The following is an 18,154-nucleotide window of genomic DNA, read 5'->3' as shown; positions in this document are numbered from 1 at the left end:
TATAAATAATTTATCTATGTGGCACTTTGGACATATTTTGGCAGTTTTTTTAAATTGTATGCTGTACTTTATAGGGAAAATAATTTTTGTGACTGTTAAACACAAATAAATACTTTCAAAGGAATGTGTAATAATAGGATACACTCAGCAGTACTTAAGAAAAGAAAGAAAGTTTGCCTAATAATTTATCTGAACAATGTTTTCTAGTTTCTTAAAATGGTGGATTCAAACAGATGTAACTTAGGAACATTTTCCAAAATAATTAAACTTAGTCTAGTTTTCATTGTGACTTCTTTGTTGTTGTTTTTACCTATAGTGAGGGGGAAAATGGAGGTTTTATACGATTGAAACTAAATATTTACTTATACAACTACTAGTAGGAGTACCTTTCAACTTTTTGAGAAAGCGCAAAAGGTCATGCAAGCTTCCAATAGGTTGGTTTAAATATAGGGTCCTGCGCCGCTGAGCCTGCTGCTGATGACGGTGTAAGACATGTTGACGGCTTCTTCGGAGGAAATTACTAAATGAGCGCTTTTAATAATAGTACTCAAGTAAAGGTAAAAAGAAAAGAGCTTTTAAAAGTAATTTTCAAAAAGTTATTCAAGGAAAATTAGTTTTTACTATTCACCTCTGTGAGAATCAGCCAGTTACAAAATGCGTGTAAGGCTTAATGTTTAATTTTATTATTATAATTATTATTGATGACATGCTGAATAATTTTAATCTGGTTTCTTGCATCCAAAAAAAAAAACAAAAACCCAAGTCTATTATCTTATGTATTTAAAAAGAACTATGAAAAGCTAAACGGATTGTAGTATCTTCGTGTGTTTTGTTTTGTTTTTGCCTCATTAGAGTTGACATTTATTTAAAAATAACCATAACGACCAAGTAATCTTGCGGCAAGAACCAAAAAACGTATGAAGTTAATAAAAACATAAAATATATAAGTAAACATAGAATATATATAATCAGTCACTAAGTAAAATAAAATCGACGTCAATGTTGTGTTTTGTGAAATTAAGGCATCAGTGACGCAATCATTATGCGCGCTGCGCTAGGAGGCGGTGGCGGATGCCTCTTCGAAACAGAAAACTGTCTTTTACCTAGGACTTGGTTTTTCTCTCATCCTGGTATGAAAACGACTTGTAATTGAACAACTAAGTGGTGTGACGACTGTTCGTGTAGTTACATATTAGGGAAGTAGCTGAAAGAGCGGTGAGCTCCTTGATAAGTAAACAAGCCTGTTTTACCAGGGTAACAACGGCTAACTGATGCTAAGTCGCTCCTCCTGACAAACACAATGCTGACATTTTTTTTAAATATTTGAGCTTTAATTTATGAGTTTGTAACCCATCGGTTGCATGCTTGTCTGTTTGTTTAGCCAGTCTATTTGTTAAGTGAGCTTTACAAACTACTCATGCTTGAAATATAACAAAAATAATTAGTATCAGATTAATTATTTTCGGTATTAAGTTTGTGAGGGGAAAAAAACTAAATTGGTGCAATTTTTCGGTCGTAAACGATTGTAGATGTCGTTTAATAGAAGCTGCGGCGCATAAATTAACATGGAAATTGTTTACAGTTATCCTCCTTTACATAACGTTGACAGCCATTCTTTGTCAATGCTGGAATGTGCCATCATTGTTCCGTCAGGCGTTGCATCACCCACGAATGTATTTTTGTAGTTATCTAAACCACATTTACGTTATGTATTTTTTAAAATTTAAACAGCGATGTCACAAACCGAGATGTGACAGTGGTTGGGTGTCGTTTTTAAATTGTGATTAGAGTGGTTTCATTAGCTATGTGTACTGACTCCCTCATTCAAATAATTGAATTAAGGTCTTCCAATCACTTCAAAAGCCACAGAGCTTTTATAAACATTTCCCAAATAACGGGTCACTCTTACTGTTACAAGATGCACCTGTGAAATAGGTTGTATCAAGAAATCTACTCAACTTAATATTCCTGTCAGTTATTAGCACTATAGAGCACCCCAAAATTGTACTCAAGAGTAGAACTGTGTCAACATATTTTTACTCAAGTAAACGCAAGAAGTAGGCATCCAAGAAATTATTCAAGTAAGGGTTGGAAAGTATTTGTTAACATGTACTGAGTAACTGAACATAACATTTAATCAAATATTTGTAAATGAAATTACCAGACAATTAAAAATATAATACTGGATGGAAGTTCTGGTATTTTAAAAAGTAAAATGAAAAAATACAGACATTGCAAAAATAACAAATTCAGCCAAATTTTCTTTATATCTGTGTAAAATGTATTAAGCTAATTCATACAGGAGGTTGTATGTCTGTCAGAAAGGGTTAAGGTACTTCCAGTGACTATGTATCCTGTTCACTTTATCTTCTTAATTTACAAATGATACAACAGGCTCAACAGAAAGAAAATAACATACAAACAAGAAGATTCATACTGATGTAAACTGTATGACTGCGACTCATGGTGGCTAAAATATTTCTGTTTGTCATTCAGTGAAGTTGCTCGCAGTGAATATAGGATCCATATGCTTTACTCAAGTAAGAGTAATGTCACTTCATAATAACGTTACTCAAGTAAAAGTAGTATGGTTTAGTTAAACTACTCCTAAAGGCACGTTTTACATATACGGTGCTGGAAACACTTGCGACGCGGCCCATCATGAGGTTCAAGTAACCTCTTGATCAGTGGAGATGGGTTTTCTGAAGTTGCAAATCAGTTCAGTGGATATGTCATGTAGGTTTGGCTGTCACTAGTATAACAGCTGTTCCCTGACTGAACCTTGTCAAGTGAAAAGTTGCTTTCTGATTATGTTGGAACTGTTTGGAAAACACACTAGGGCACAAGCTGATATCTCACAAGATTGAATTAGGATGAAGACTGAAAGCTAGACCTTCCAACCAGTGTCTGACATCAAAAATGCTCTTTTGAAAGAACTGTTTAAACATCCTCATAAATATGCCCCTAAACCTTGTGGGAAGCCCTACCGGAAGAGCTACGTAGGCTGGGCTGACATTATGTTAAACTCTATCTGAATCCTTGTAAAGTTTAAATTTGCTGTCTAATTTCATAACATCTCTGTAGTTATTGACATAATTGCTCTTTGTCTGCCTGGTTTGATATTGTGATACCAGTTAACCCAGGATTATGTACTGAAGGTTTGTAAAACTCTGGTTCAATTTCATATTCCAGTATTGCTAATTGCACAAGTAATTAGCGATACTAGTGCACATAAACATAAATATTCCATTTACATCTTCCATTATTTAACCTAAATAACTTTGAAAAAGGAAGCTCACTACACATAGTGTTTTAATGAAAACTTCCCCTACATCTCTTATTTCACATTATCTCACCTCTTCCTGTCTTTCAGCTAAAAAACAGCTGTCAGGATGCCAAAGAAGTTCCAGGGCGAGAACTCCAAGGCGGCCACTGCCAAAGCCCGCAAGGCTGAGGCCAAGGCAGTAGCAGACGCCCGTAAGAAGAAGGAAGAAGAAGACGCTCTCTGGGAAGAAACAGACAAACATGTACTTAAAAAAGAGCAGAGGAAGGTGAGCAGAGATGTCAAATCATAGTTTACACCCAAATTCCTCACAGGACGCATCTATCGTCTTTTGTTATTCAAAAGTCTTTGACTATTGTGTTTTCTCTTGTCTGCCTTTTGTTCCCCTTTTTATTTGTTTATATAGTGTGTAAAATGCTGGTTGCAGAAAATGTTAACTTGCCAAAAATAAAATGTTAAATTAACAACCTGAAGACACAACCTCCATTATAAAACATGGTAGAGGCAGGAAGAGGGAAGCCACTGGGAGTTGATGGGAATATAGACACCAGACTACTGATTATTACTGAGGGATTCCCAGACTTCAGAAGCATAGAATCATAGCTGAGAGAGACTTCAATCTATGTTTGATGGGGACGATGGCTCCTCATGGTTTTGGCTCAGGACCATTTAATTCCAATGCAGACCACACTTATCATATCTAAATTTGTTAAAATTGTTGAAAACCATCTGTCTTTTACTTCACTGTGTTCCTCTACCCAGTCAAATTCTAAAAGAACAACCTGAGATTTGTGGTTAGTAATGTGACAAAATGTGAAAAGGTGCAACATGTATGAATACTTGACCAACAAACCATATATAAGCAAATGACGCTCAACAGTATCGTTTTATTGGAAATATTTTAAGGATTACCATTTCACTTTTGCAAATATTTAATAGAGAAATTGGTTTGTTGTGTTGATAAAACAAGTGGAAATACTTTCTCTTCCTCCAGGACGACAAAGAGAAGAGGAGGTTGGAGCTTCTTGAGAGGAAAAAGGAAAACCAGCGGCTCCTGGATGAGGAGAACGCCAGGATAAAAGGAAAAGCACAGAAGGAGGCAGCAGCTGCTGGAAAAGTGACTCGTGCTCAAATTCAGGAGATACTTCAAAATGACCAGCAGCAAGAACTGGAGATTAAGCCGAAAGGTAGCATTTGGTTTAGAGCACTGTTTCCCAACCCTGGTCCTCAAGGCACACTGCCCTGCATGTTTTAGGTATTTTCTTGCTTCAGTCCAGCTGATTTCAATTGATGACTGATTAACAGGCCTTTGTTGAACTGCAATCAGTTGAATCAGGCACATTAAAGCAGGGAAACCTCTAAAACATTCAGCACAGTGTGCCTTGAGGACCAGGGTTGGGAAACACGGGTTTGGAAATCCTGGACCACATGTGTTTGTGTAAAATAAAATGAAAACCCTTCCATCCATATAGAGAAAAGCCACCTGGAGACTCCTCTGGAGGAGAATATTAACAGAGTCATAGCTGAAGAAGGAAGTATGGAAGCCCGAACAATCGAGGAGGCCATCTCTGTGCTCAGGTAGAAGACGTGTGGCTTTATGATGTTGCTGGCATTACAGCCAAGTTGTTGGCTATTTGTCATCATTGACTCTTGTTGTTTTTCTGTCTCCCAGCACGGGGCCGGAAGACCTGGACCGCCATCCGGAGCGGCGGATGAAAGCAGCTTTTACTGCCTTTGAGGAAGCAAACATGCCCCGACTAAAAATAGAGAACCCCAACATGAGGTTGTCGCAGCTAAAGCAACAGCTGAAAAAAGAGTGGGGCAAATCTCCTGAGAACCCTCTGAACCAGCGTTTTGCCTCCTACAACTCGAAGTGAATTTATCTTTTTCACAATGTCGCATGGAAAGAGACTTTGATTTGAAAAACTAAAAAATTCACTGAAAAAAACAAAGTGTCAGGGATGATGCTTCATCAGCAATCACCCAGCAACACCTTATCCTGTGCCAGAGGACTTGACTCTTTTGTTTAATTTAGTAGTAAGAGGAACTGCTTTTCATCTCCCAAAATAACAACTGTTTATCATGTTTCTGAACATGGGCTTTAATGAGGCAACTCAGCATCTCATTAATTAAATTACTTATTCTTTAGCCCTTCTGGGAAGGTGGGAAGCCAGATGTTTTGGGAATAACTTATTAAAGTTCACGGCTGAATCATCAACATTTTGTGTTTCTTTTTTATTATTATTTGTGCTGCGCAAACTAATAGGAAACCAGTGCAAGTCAAGTTACGTTTGTTTTCAAGATGGAGGATGAGTATAGGTTTATGTCCAGCTTACATAGAGCATACCAATCATTGAATTTTAGAAATGTGTCAGATAACGCTAAGTTTTGTATACTAGAAGTTTAGTTTGCCAAGCAGTTTGATAATTTAATTTAGTTTTTTTAAAACAGAAAAATAGACAGAAGCTTTTGGAGCCTTTTATTGAACTATTTGTACTGATAAAGATTGCTGACATTTCTATCTCAATATTCTCACTGTGTATTTTAAATGCACAGCAGCAGTTGCCTATAAGGATGCTGGTTATTTTATATCCAACTCAAACTTATTTACAAGCAACAGAAATTCTGCACACGTGAAAAATCCAGTAATGTACGGAGCCCCCTAGGGGACATGGAGATTTTTTTTTCTTTTGCGTTCCCTCGCAAAACTGTACTGATCAGTTATGCGGCATAATTGAATACTGTAAGTCTTTCTTACGGTGGCCGCCGTACTTTCTGATTTAATATAAGGTTATGTAAGGTTTTTCCATGAATGTTAATATCTCGTGAAATATCTGAAGTTTTATATCTTTCTTTAGGATACAAAGGCACCACAAACCTATGATGTAAACAGAAACCTTAACAGAAATGTGCTACACAAATAAACTTTATTGAAAAGGAGCCAGCAAGAGGAAAAAAAATCTGACATCAGGAAATACTTGAGATGATTCACTCACAAGATTCTTAAATAACAATAAATAAACCCTTCACCTCCAAAATTCTCACCTTCTTGAAATTTCCACCATTTCTTTGTTCTGCAAAAATATATCAGTCTTGCACAGCAGAAACAGACTTAAAGCTGTTAGAAAAGTAAAATTCTGGCTTATGAGTAAAAATATAAGGGCTCAGATCAGAGAGCCAATAGAAATCCAAGAAAAAGAACTTTTGAAGAATTTTAGATTTTCAGGAGGCAAATCAAAACTCAAAGAATACTGCCTGCCCCAACAAGCACTGCACTCCGAGAACACTAAAACAAATGTCTATTGTCAAATCAGTCAATGACAGAAGAAAACAGCCACTGACAGTCAACATGTACCAGGATTGACTACAAATAATTTGAATAACTAAAAAAGATTAGTTAAATAGGATTTAATTGACTCTCCTGTTACTAAACGTGAGTTTGACAAAAACTTTGTGACAATATTGCATTTACTAATTGTTTTTAAATATGTCTGTATGAGTGACAAGGCTGTCACAGCTTCAATAGCAGATGTCATTAGTGAGAAATGAATGAAGCATCTAGTAATGGACTTTTGGGCAAAGCAATGGGCCGGGAAGCTTCATTTCTTTATGAGGCTTCATTTGGCCATCACTACAGGGTACACCCTGGACAGGTAGCCAATCTGTCACAGGGCAACACAGAAACAGACAGAACACACAACCATGCACACAAACACTCACACATAGGGAGAATTTAGAGCAGGGGTGGGCACTCCTGGTCCTCGAGGGCCAGTGTCCTGCAACTCTTAGATGTTTCCTTGGTCCAACACACTTGAATCCAATAACTGAATCACCTCCTAAGGGCAGTCAGGTTCTCCAGAGTCCTGCTAATGACCTTATTATTTGATTCAGGTGTGTTGAAGTAGAGATACATCGAAAAGTTGCAGGACACCAGGCCTCGAGTGCCCACTCCTGATTTAGAGAGACCAATTAACTTAACAGTCATGTTTTTGGACTGGAGAAACCAAGCATGCATAGGGAGACCCTGCAAACTTTGTGCAGAAAGACCCTGGGCCGGGAATTGTACCCAGGACCTTCTTGTTGCAAGCCAACAGTGCTACCAACTGCACCACTGTGCAGCCGTAAAATAGTTTAATACATTTTCCAATTTTTTTCAAAACCCTACAATCCTTGTAAAATTTCGGAAAGGCACTTTATATGACTTGTTAAATCAGTGGTTCCCAAAGTGTGGGGTGGCCCTTACGGGTGCCATTGCAGGGGGGCGTGGGACACGTTATGGATGAATGAAAAAACAAAAAAAAAAAAAACAGTTACACAAAAGTGTTTCACTGTAAAGATATTTTGTTGTGTGTTTTGTTGCAACTGAAGTGTGAAATAAATTTCAGTGGGGTTTGAAAACAAATTGTGTGTATAGGTTTATGTCTGGCTGGACAACATGTGTGCCCAGTTTGTTTATTTATTTTTGGGGGGGAATTTTATTGTAATCCATAGGGGGACCCAGAACATCTTTGGGAACCTCTGTGTTAAATATTGTTAAGTTTACATTGTTGCTAATATTTTGGATCAAAAAAGGAAAAAAGCACAGTTACTGACACATGAAGCTGCAGACTTTACAGGTCTGTATGATCCTAACTAAATACAAGACGATAACATTTTTAGTAGTTCAGTTTCATTTAGGGAACATGAATTCCCTAATGTACATATCTTATATGTACATCGGGGGTTACAGCCTCCATACTGGTTAAAGCATTAAAGAAATAGAAATGTACAGGATTTTTTTTTTCCATCTAGAAAAAAAATAAAACATGTTGCTTCTGCCTCACATAAAAAACACAAACAAAGATTTGGTTGAATAACCTCCACCTGAGTCAGTGTGTTTTCTTCTTTCTTACTGGTGATTTCAAACATGCTTCATTAAACACTGATTGCTATATTGGACCTGAAATTGCATTTGTTAGATCTTCTTCTAAGGCACAGGTGATGAGGCCTTGTGCTGCATGGCATGATTCATTCAGAGCCATGTTTAAAAATGGGCACTTTTGTGCGGCAGGCTCTTGTGGCGGAAGAGATAAGAGACGTTGCAAAAGGCCTTTGAACCACAAGCTTCAATAACAACTTCAAATGACCTTTTATTTACCACTTGGCTATGAATGCTAGCAATTGGCCTTGTTTTCCCTCCCAGCCTACCTGTCTCCTTCCAATTTATTTCTGTGTGATGTCCCGCCCTAACGCTGTGGTCTGATGTTACAGATTTTTAATTTTTTCCTGACTGTCCCCTACCTGCACCTTCTCGCTCCCCTCCATTTGCATGGCAACCCTTCATCAGGCAGCTGCTGCTTATTTCTTCATTCATTTTGAATTCTAATTATTTCTTTCAAAGGAAAGCATCTTTAAAGCGCCTTCATCAAGTGTCCACACTGTGAGCAGGCAAGCGGCTATCCAACACCCACTCAGGCTGCTCTTCTTCTTAACGCATCACTACTGTTAATGGGGCGAATATTTGTTTGCAGGCTGCTTCTTCAAGTTTGGATAGAATCGAAAGAAAAGCAGGAACGAGGTAAGAATCACCTGTAGCTGTAGAGGATTCTAAACAATTTTTATTTACAGAGAAAAATGTTAAGAGAAACAAATGAATCTTTTCACTGTTGCCTTTAACTAAGGAATGAATTCAAGATTCAACATTGCATTTTAAGGAAAATGCCATTATTGCACTGTTTTGGCATAATTCAGAGAAAAATAACTAACTTTAGAATTATTTTTGATTTAGTTATTTTACATCTTATGTGTTCAGAGTAATAATCTGTTCATTAGTGAACATCTACAGATCATAATGTGATACTTAGAGTAACATGTCATGATATGTAAGATAGTGTAATAATTTACACTATCTTATTTTCTAATAAATTAGAAATGTGTTGCATGGAAATTAAACCAGTGAAGCTTATCTTAGTCTTTATGGTTGCTAAGTTTGGTAAATAAAGAAAACAGGGCACGGGGGGGACATCTGATTTTGACAGTTTGTTTCATATTCATAACCTCATGTAAAGACAACCTGTAATTAAATAAATGATTACTTTAACAACCATGAATACAAGCCTTTAAACTAATTCAAAAACGCAAAGGGGTCTCATTAATCTATTGAAAGATTATAACAAATGCCTCTTGAAACATAATACTTTCTTTGAAAATACTTTTGGCCTCTGCATGCATAAAGATCATTGTGCACATCTGTCATTGGCAAAAAGTCTTTACAACTTCCTCACACAAAAATACTTTTACTCTGCTAATACTTAAAATTATTCCTTTAAACTTCTAGAACTTTTTAAGCTTCCCTTTATTATTTGATAATAATAAATATCTTCAAGTACCAGATATTTCTGAACATCTTTTTTATGGCTAAAACAGGTCTTTGTTTTTATATTGAAAATACAAAATATGACTTCCTTATTCCCTACAACCTGTCCAAATATAGTCTACAATCATTTTATTTAGCAACTTTTCAACAACATTTAGATATAATTAGCTGCGCTTTTACAGACACATTTTCAACCTTATGTTTATGGTGTTTAGACTAAAAAGCTATGTAATCTTTTTTATTGGTTTTCTGCATATTTATGGCTCAGGGCATAGAGACTGATTACTGATCTCAACTCCAATAATCAGTGCTGAATGTTTTTCAATAATACTTAGTGGATTAGATGGTTGAAAAGTTTGGAAACATCTATGGCATTCTTATAATCTAGAGATTACTATACCTATTGCAATTTTTTAAATTTCATTAGAAGTGAATGTGTTTTTTACTCAAATGGACATCATGTCTTTTCCGCCTTGCAGAGATAACATGAGGTTGATCCTGGTTAAACCCACCAATGCAACAAGACGTCTTGACTCAACAGGTGAAGTCTTCCAAGATGGAGAACATAAACATTGTGCTACAGGAGGTCCTGAGGAGAAGCACAATCCATTCTCTGGAAGTCCAGACAAAGCATCTTCATCTCCTCAGAAGAGTCGCTGCTGTGCTTCATCTTCCCTCCATGAGAAATCGAATGGAATCAATCCTCCAAGAGGCTCGGCTCAGAGGTCGCCTTCAAAAACACAGAACCTTTTACTATCACAGCTGAGTGACCAAGACTGGCAGCTGCTTTGTGGGGAGGATCCACCCTCAGCAGGAAGAGTGGAAGACATTGTGGAAAATCCAAACCATACGGACAGATGTGGCTGCCCCTGTCCTGATGCTCTCCAACATTCTGACATCCTAAGCTTACAGCCACAATCAAATAAAGAAAGTGTCCCAAGAGGCAGAACTAAGAGAAGTGTTTCATCACCTCATACCATGCCTTTCCTTGAAAACACATACCCGTCCACCACTTGCCAAGTTTCAGTACAACAAACAAATCACAAAGATCTTCGCAAACCTCCTACAAACCACCCAAGGAACATCATCGTGCCTCAGTGCTCTGGCCAAGATGGTGATAAAGATCAGCATTGCAATCATCCAAAAGTCAGAAACTTCAGCCAAGCAACTCATTCTAAGTTGTTCAACATTCCTTTAAACTCAAGTCAGTGTGCTATAAGAAATAAGAACCTCTCTGCACTCAGTTTAGATGTCAACTGGAGAGACCTTTTTGGCAAAGAACCACTTTTGGTGCAGCAGTATCAAAGGAAAGACTCTCACAGCTCCTCAACTGATGATCAAACATGGAAGCCATCTGGAGAGTCATCCTTTGCACTGAAGTGTCGCCATCTTCCTTACAATCGCCTAACCAGAACGCCATGGAGAAAAAGATCAGCTACACCAGCCAGTCAGAAAAGTTTCACCTCTTTCTCCACCAGCCAGTGTAGTTTGCTTGAAAACCAAGATTTGGTGGAGAGAACAAGAGAGCAAAAAAGTCAGGTGTGTTATCTTTTTTCAGTGTCCTTTCTGTTAATTTAGGGTTTCCAGAAGGTTTCAATGAAAAAAAGTTATGATCTTTTCACATGATTTTGGAGTTTTATGCATGCTGTCTTTGATTGCGACAATTGGCAATACACTGTTTGGTGAACAATGACGCCTTCTTTTATAGGAATCCTCTCAGCATCTCATTGGATCTAAAGAGTCACTCCTGAAACCCTGCCCTCCACTTCCTGATACCTTAGAAAGTGGTAGAGTTCAAAACGGGGATGCAGTGCGACCACTCAGCAGCCTGGGCACTTTAAGCTCTAGTTTTGCAGATTTTCCTTCAGACCAGCAGCAACTTCAGCTGCTTCACAGTGCTATTCTTGAGGACGCCTTCTCCAAAGTCATCGGAGACGCCTCCAGTAAGGCCAATAGTGAGAACCTGATCACAACAGAGGGAAACAAACCACAGAAGAAGACTAAGGACATCAGCTACCGGCTGGGTCAGAGGAGAGCTCTATTTGGGAAGCGCAAACAGTTGAGCGACAATGCGTTGGTCTGTGGGATGTTTGGTATCATCGCCATGGTCATCGAGACAGAGCTTTCAAGAACTTTTTACACTAAGGTAACCTATAACTACTGAGAAAATACTGAGACATGATTGGGTCACTCTTTTAAAAAGACGTGTTCAATGTGAAATATGTGCTATTGCATACCATAAGCAAGGTTGGCCTTGTTTAAGGCTTTTATGTGGAATAAGAAATACAGTTACCTACTAAGGTTTCAGCCTCATGAAAACAAAGCCACTGAGGCACTCAGATATGCTAATAATCTCTCTCCATTGTGAACAGGAATCCATCTATTCTTATGTGCTGAAAGGCTTGATCAGCATTTCCACTGCAATTCTTCTTGGACTCATTCTGATATACCACGCAAGGGAAATACAGGTATGATAGATGATTTTTAGTGTTGCTTTAAGAAAAGATTAAAAGCCTATAACTTTAAAATGAGAAACAGGTATTTAATTAAGGAAAAATAAATAAAAATATTCAAGCATGATTTATGTTCCCTTTATTCACACATTTTATCCTTACTTTATGCAAAATTACAGGCATAATGTTTGAATAATCTTCTTTAAACACGTAAAGACTCTATGATATAGTTGAAAATAGACTGTGATTACAAAACACTTGTGCTTCAAATTTATTTTTAATTTAAAATCAATAATCTCTGAATTTTTGGAATTCAGAGATTATTAATCTCTCCAGTGTCACTTTGAACATTGGGTTAATACAATCTGCTTCAAAAGAAACAAACAAAAAATATAACAATTCCATATGCCTATATTTCAATGTTTTAATATGTTTTTAATTAATCTTACAATTGAGGAAATTGTATTTTTCATTAATTTTGTTCATTTGTAATAGTTGTTCATGGTTGACAATGGGGCAGATGACTGGAGGATAGCAATGACCTTTGAGAGGATCCTCTTCATTGTGTTGGAGCTCCTCATCTGTGCCATCCATCCAATCCCAGGCCAGTATGTGTTCACCTGGACTGCCCACCTGGCCTTCAATTACACAGCATCTGCAGCAGATGCCGATGCAGACATCATTCTTTCTGTCCCGATGTTCCTGCGTCTGTACCTGATCGGACGTGTCATGCTGCTGCACAGCAAGCTGTTCACAGATGCCTCCTCACGCAGCATTGGGGCCCTCAATAAGATTAATTTTGATACTCGTTTTGTGATGAAGACTCTGATGACCATCTGCCCCGGGACTGTCCTGCTGGTCTTTAGTGTCTCCTGTTGGATCATTGCAGCGTGGACAGTGCGTGTATGTGAAAGGTATCATCTTAGAGTTGTTATAATTTATAGTCTAACAGAGATTTTGTGTAAAGTTTTCTTAAATTCTTATTGATGTATTTTCAGGGCCAACATTATACAAACACGTTTACTAATAGTTTGCAACGTCTGCCACGACCAAAAGCTTTGGCATACTTAGGACTGTTTTTTTTGACTACCTTTCTAATGAGGGATAACATAATTTAAATTATTTGGTTTTTTGGCACAGACCTGGCTTTCAAGCTTTGCTCTTATGGTTTCAAATATTAACAACAGACTCCTTTATACTTTGAAGTAGAAAACAACCAGCTATGCTGAAGTTTCATCAATATATTTGACTTGAAGTTGAAGATTTTGTTCCCCATCTTAATTATTTAATTCATTTTGTGCAACAACTGAACTATTCCACAGCATGATGCTACCATCGGAGTGTTTGTAGGTTCCAAAGCCTCATATTGGCTTTCCCACAACATACTTCTTATATTTATGCCCAAATAGCTCAGCCTCAATGGCTCACCTGAGTATAGAAATTTTCTACTGAAGGTTTGTCCATAGTTTTCAATTTGAGATGCAAAACCAGGTTCTCTGTAAAAAAGGGATACAGATATTTCCTCTTGAGCCTTGCCGGTGGCTAGTTTCTCCCTGAACATCCTAACCAATTTCTTGCCTATGGTGGTTATAGTTTGGGTCAGATGATTAAAACTTGACAGTAATCAACCAACTTATGTTACAGTGATATCTTCACACTACTTATTAAGTTGATCCAACTCATGAAAATTAAGTCAGCTCAACAAACATGCTTCATGCTGAAAGAAAGCTATTTAATCGTCTGGAAATGCTTTCCATGATTTAATTACGTTAATTCAAAGACTTTTCTTAAAAAAGTGGTTTTTTTTTAGAAAAAACACTTTTTTTACAGTTCTTAAATATTGAAAGAAATGTAAGGACTGTAACAGTGCAGTTCTTACCAATAGTGCCCTACAGAGAAAAACAAATATCTATAGTTTAATGTGTAGCTAAAACCACTCTGAAGTGTTCCCAGGCAAAAAACAGTTATGTCTCATAATTTCTCGTGATCCCCTGATCTCGCTAGACTCTCTTCAGAGGGAAATGAATCTGAGTAAATTGAATCACGTTATCTCAACTTGAATACGTTATTCAAGTTGAGACAACAACGATTGTTTCGCTTGAACTCGCATGATATCCCGTGATCTCACTCGTCTCCAGCACTATATCAGTCTGACTATAATGAATCATGTTATATCAACATGATTAAATTTCATAAACGTGAAGTTGTTGAATTTCTTGTTTATCCAACATGATTGTATCACGTTTTTGTTTCAAACATGAAATTATGTGGTTAAAAGTACATGATATTCTTTTGTTAATCTGATAACCCCCTAAGTTCATTTTTTACAGTGTACATCAAATCAAACACAGAAACACAATGCAACATAGAATCAATAATCAAAACATGACAATGAGTCAAGATCCATCAGTAAATTTGTAATTGATTACGTTTCAAATACAATCCTAAACAGGTTGGTTTTTAGTCGAGTTTGCATCCATAAAAGGTTTACCTGTTACACTTCTACTGTGTTATATGGAACAAAATACCTATTGCTATTTTTTTTCCCACTCACACTCACAATCATACAGTTTAAAACGATGTAAACAGCCTTTCAAAGGGCTTCTGGCACGAGGCACCGTACACCTCTTTCATGGAATTTCGAGCAGGGACTCCACCGTCCCTCACAGATTTTTGTGCAATTCTATGGTACCTGTCTAGAATTTACAGGGTTTCCATTATCCCAACACGTTTGTGAGCCATGCTTAGTCTGGGTCTGTGGCATCAAACTGGCTACTTTAAATCAACTCATAAGCTTTCTGAAACTCAAAGATTCATTTTTTTCTAAAAACAATAGAACTTCTTGTTGAATAATGCTTCCACCCTGAAAATAATAACTATTCCAATATATATGACACCCAGGTATATGGTCAAACAAGTAGCTGTAATAGTAAATGCTACTACAGCCCCTGCTGTTCTGTCTCAGTAGGTATCATGATGCAGAAGAAGTAACAAGCACCTTCCTGGGAGCAATGTGGCTGATCTCCATCACTTTCCTGTCCATTGGATATGGAGACATGGTCCCTCACACCTACTGTGGGAAAGGAGTTTGCCTCTTGACAGGAATTATGGTGAGAATGAATAAATGTTTATGGATACTGAAATTAATATCTAAATTAATCTTTGGTTACAACTGAATGATTCTGTTGTGATGCCAAACGCAGCTCTTCCTCTCCACAGGGAGCAGGTTGTACAGCTTTGGTGGTGGCTGTTGTTGCAAGGAAGTCAGAGCTCACAAGAGCTGAAAAACATGTCCATAATTTTATGATGGACACTCAACTTTACAAAAAGGTCTGTTTGCACCCAATACTGCTTTATTCTTGAAGAAAATATTTTTTCCGTTATGAATATTGTCAGTTTTTGGCTTTAGATTTCAGCCATCATTTTGAAATGAAGATATTTATCAAACTAGTTCACACCTACAAAGTATCAAAAGAAAATAAATGTATGTCACAAAAAGAAAACCTATGCCATTTTAAAACTGCTGCAGTGCTTTCTTGTTCTTGTGATTCCCATTTTCAGATAAAAAATACAGCAGCAAATGTTTTAAGAGAGACTTGGCTGATTTACAAAAATACAAAACTGGTCAAAAAGATTGACCACGCCCGTGTGCGGCAGCATCAGCGGAAATTTCTGCAGGCCATCCACCAGTATGTATCACTATTTGTTTGAATTTGTTTGTTTGTCTCCCTCTTGAAGTATAATTAGGCACTTTTTATTTATAAATTCTGTCAAGATAAACTGTACATAATCTTAAATCCATTTACAACAAATGAATGTTGTTTTTTTAAATTCAGACTGAGAAGACTCAAAATGGAGCAAAGGAAACTAACTGACCAGGCAAATACTGTTGCTGATCTCGCAAAGGTTTGTGTAATCTCTTCTGAATTATGGAGGAATACACCAGAAAACTATAATCAAACTGCTGTTTTTGATGAGTGAAATACTTATTTACTTATTTGCTTAGCTTACATTATGAAATATAATGCTAAAATGTTGGACACAATTGACATATTGCATTTTATTTTTAACTTCAGTGGAGATCCACTGAGGGTCTAAAAACATAATGCTCAATGACCAAATAACAAATACACCTAATATTAGAAGACACATAGTTTTTGAAGAATTCTTAAGTTTTACCTCCCACTAAATTATTTTTATGAAATCCAGCATAATTTACATATAAAATAGAGCAGAATGTAAACCAAAACTTGTTTTCCTTATCTGCATAGATAGTTTACTGAAAAGCATTTGCGACTGACTGCATCTATGCTGAAAAAGACACAAGAAAAATATCCAAATAGTTCCAGATTGCTGTACAATCTCTTTGCTGTGTTTCAGACTCAGAACATGATGTATGATTTGGTATTAGACCTGCAGCATCGAACTGGGGAGTTGGACAGGAGGATTGTGGCTCTGGAAGAGAAACTGGACTCCATTCTTATCAGAGTGCAATCGCTGCCAGTTGTTCTATCTCAAGCAATAGCAAAACTACAAAAAGATTTCCTGGATGATTTAGCCTGCCGAGTTCACTTCCTGTCGTCCTCACTGAGCTCGGAGTGCTGTTCAGCACATCCCAATCAACTTTGTCCTGGATCAAGCACACCAGAGACGCCGTACAGCTGAGAGGCCTTTCTGAGTTTCCTAATTTTTCATATTGGTTGGAACTGCACCAAAAAACCATGACTATTTCCCTTTCGGGGTGGAATAATAGGCCTGCAAATAAATTGATTAAAAAAAAACATTGTTCTGTAATGTAGCATTTTAGAGAGATTACCTCAGGAAAGCTAACTTTGTAAGTCTTTTGCTATTATTCAGTAACTGAAATCCTTCAGCAGTTGAAACGAGGCACTGCAGGTATTTAATGCAATCTTGAAAAACATTAACATTTAGAGGTCGGCATTACATATATTTAAACTCAAGAAGTAAATAAAGATTTTTTTGTGTAGTAAAAGTTCAAGATGTGAAGAGTCCAATGTGGTTCTTTGTTCATTTTAGAAAGGTAGATATTTTCTGTAAGTATTAATGTAAGCATATTTATTTTAACACACACAAGAAGTGCACAAGAAACCACACTGCTCCCCCAGAACTGCTCTGTTGTTCCAACTTAAATCCAATGCCTTTGTGAATATCAGGGTATTTATATGAGGGTCCCCTCATATATTTACACTACTCACGTCCATCATTCTTACCAAAGTGTTTATTAATTTCTTGTTTTGTTTCATCTATAAATGGCTTTTCCTAAAATGTAGCTGTTTAATTTTAGTGCAGTTTGGGGGAATGTTGCAAAATAAATAGGCTGAATGCAAGGAGTATATTTATCCATACTTTTCATTGTTTATTTTTCTCTCATTTTGCTTTACTTATCAGTTTGTGCAGGGATAAAACAAGATATTGTAAAAATGCTTTCCTAATTATAGGGAATTTTAGTTTTGCAAAATATAACTGAAAGTGCAAATAAATGCAAATGTTGTATTTGAGAGTATATGGAAAAAAACAGAATCAATCATGGATTAAATTCATATATTGCATATTTATGGTTGAAGTTTATAACAATTTTCATCTTAAAGAAGAGCAGTATTACAAAAGAGACTGGTGGATGCTTTAAATAGCCAGAGTTTTAAAATGGACTTACTATTCTAACCTTCTATTATTTTGTTTTCAATAAAGAGTATTTACATGCTGGATGGTGTTGAGTCATTATATTGCAAGCAATGATAATGTCAGACTTTTTTTTTTTCTCTCATTTAATTGTCAGATGTCTGCTGTTGCTCTGACATCTAAACTCTCCTACATATGGTGTATTCCATCTTTGGATAACATCTCATTTCAGGCCTGTTTTATTAATAATTTTGTAAATTTATACAAATATGATGTCAGAATGTGGCTATCATATTTTTTTTTTTTAATTAAACAATTTCGAACGAGTATACAATAACAAGTGGCATGTACATGCACGAAATGGCTATATGTGATGAAAGGTACAATTACTCACTGCATGTGATTCAACACATTAGATCACGA

The 18,154-nt window shown here is 36.8% G+C and overlaps 2 protein-coding genes across 6 annotated transcripts; both read left to right on the top strand.

Moving 5' to 3' along the window:
* The first annotated feature begins 1,026 nt into the window (after window positions 1-1,026).
* On the top strand, window positions 1,027-5,501 carry ccdc124 (coiled-coil domain containing 124). Of its 2 annotated transcripts, none has more exons than XM_044130613.1 (5): window positions 1,027-1,130; window positions 3,374-3,551; window positions 4,278-4,470; window positions 4,756-4,861; window positions 4,956-5,501. In XM_044130613.1, exons 2-5 carry the CDS (start codon window positions 3,393-3,395, stop codon window positions 5,158-5,160), a joined length of 663 nt encoding a protein of 220 aa, XP_043986548.1. In that variant the 5' UTR covers window positions 1,027-1,130; window positions 3,374-3,392; the 3' UTR covers window positions 5,161-5,501. The 2 variants fall into 2 exon arrangements, with proteins under 2 accessions (XP_043986548.1, XP_043986550.1); XM_044130615.1 differs by lacking the exon at window positions 1,027-1,130 and adding an exon at window positions 1,191-1,215.
* Window positions 5,502-8,715: 3,214 nt separating this feature from the next.
* kcnn1b (potassium intermediate/small conductance calcium-activated channel, subfamily N, member 1b) lies at window positions 8,716-17,755 on the top strand. 4 transcript variants are annotated; one of them, XM_044130610.1, is made up of 10 exons: window positions 8,716-8,840; window positions 10,118-11,177; window positions 11,347-11,784; window positions 12,011-12,106; window positions 12,587-13,005; window positions 15,060-15,201; window positions 15,311-15,421; window positions 15,653-15,780; window positions 15,928-15,997; window positions 16,472-17,755. In XM_044130610.1, the coding sequence occupies exons 2-10, from the start codon at window positions 10,125-10,127 to the stop codon at window positions 16,754-16,756; spliced, it is 2,742 nt and encodes a 913-aa protein (XP_043986545.1). In that variant the 5' UTR covers window positions 8,716-8,840; window positions 10,118-10,124; the 3' UTR covers window positions 16,757-17,755. The 4 variants fall into 4 exon arrangements, with proteins under 4 accessions (XP_043986545.1, XP_043986544.1, XP_043986546.1 ...); XM_044130609.1 differs by having other exon boundaries at window positions 15,057-15,201; XM_044130611.1 differs by having other exon boundaries at window positions 15,057-15,201; window positions 16,503-16,751.
* The last annotated feature ends 399 nt before the right edge of the window (window positions 17,756-18,154 follow it).

Source organism: Gambusia affinis, linkage group LG10 (genome assembly GCF_019740435.1).
Source record: "Gambusia affinis linkage group LG10, SWU_Gaff_1.0, whole genome shotgun sequence".
In the NCBI taxonomy this organism is placed as follows: Eukaryota; Metazoa; Chordata; class Actinopteri; order Cyprinodontiformes; family Poeciliidae; genus Gambusia; species Gambusia affinis.
The sequence above is the reverse complement of the archived record's forward strand: the minus strand, read 5'-3'. Positions and strand labels throughout refer to the sequence as shown.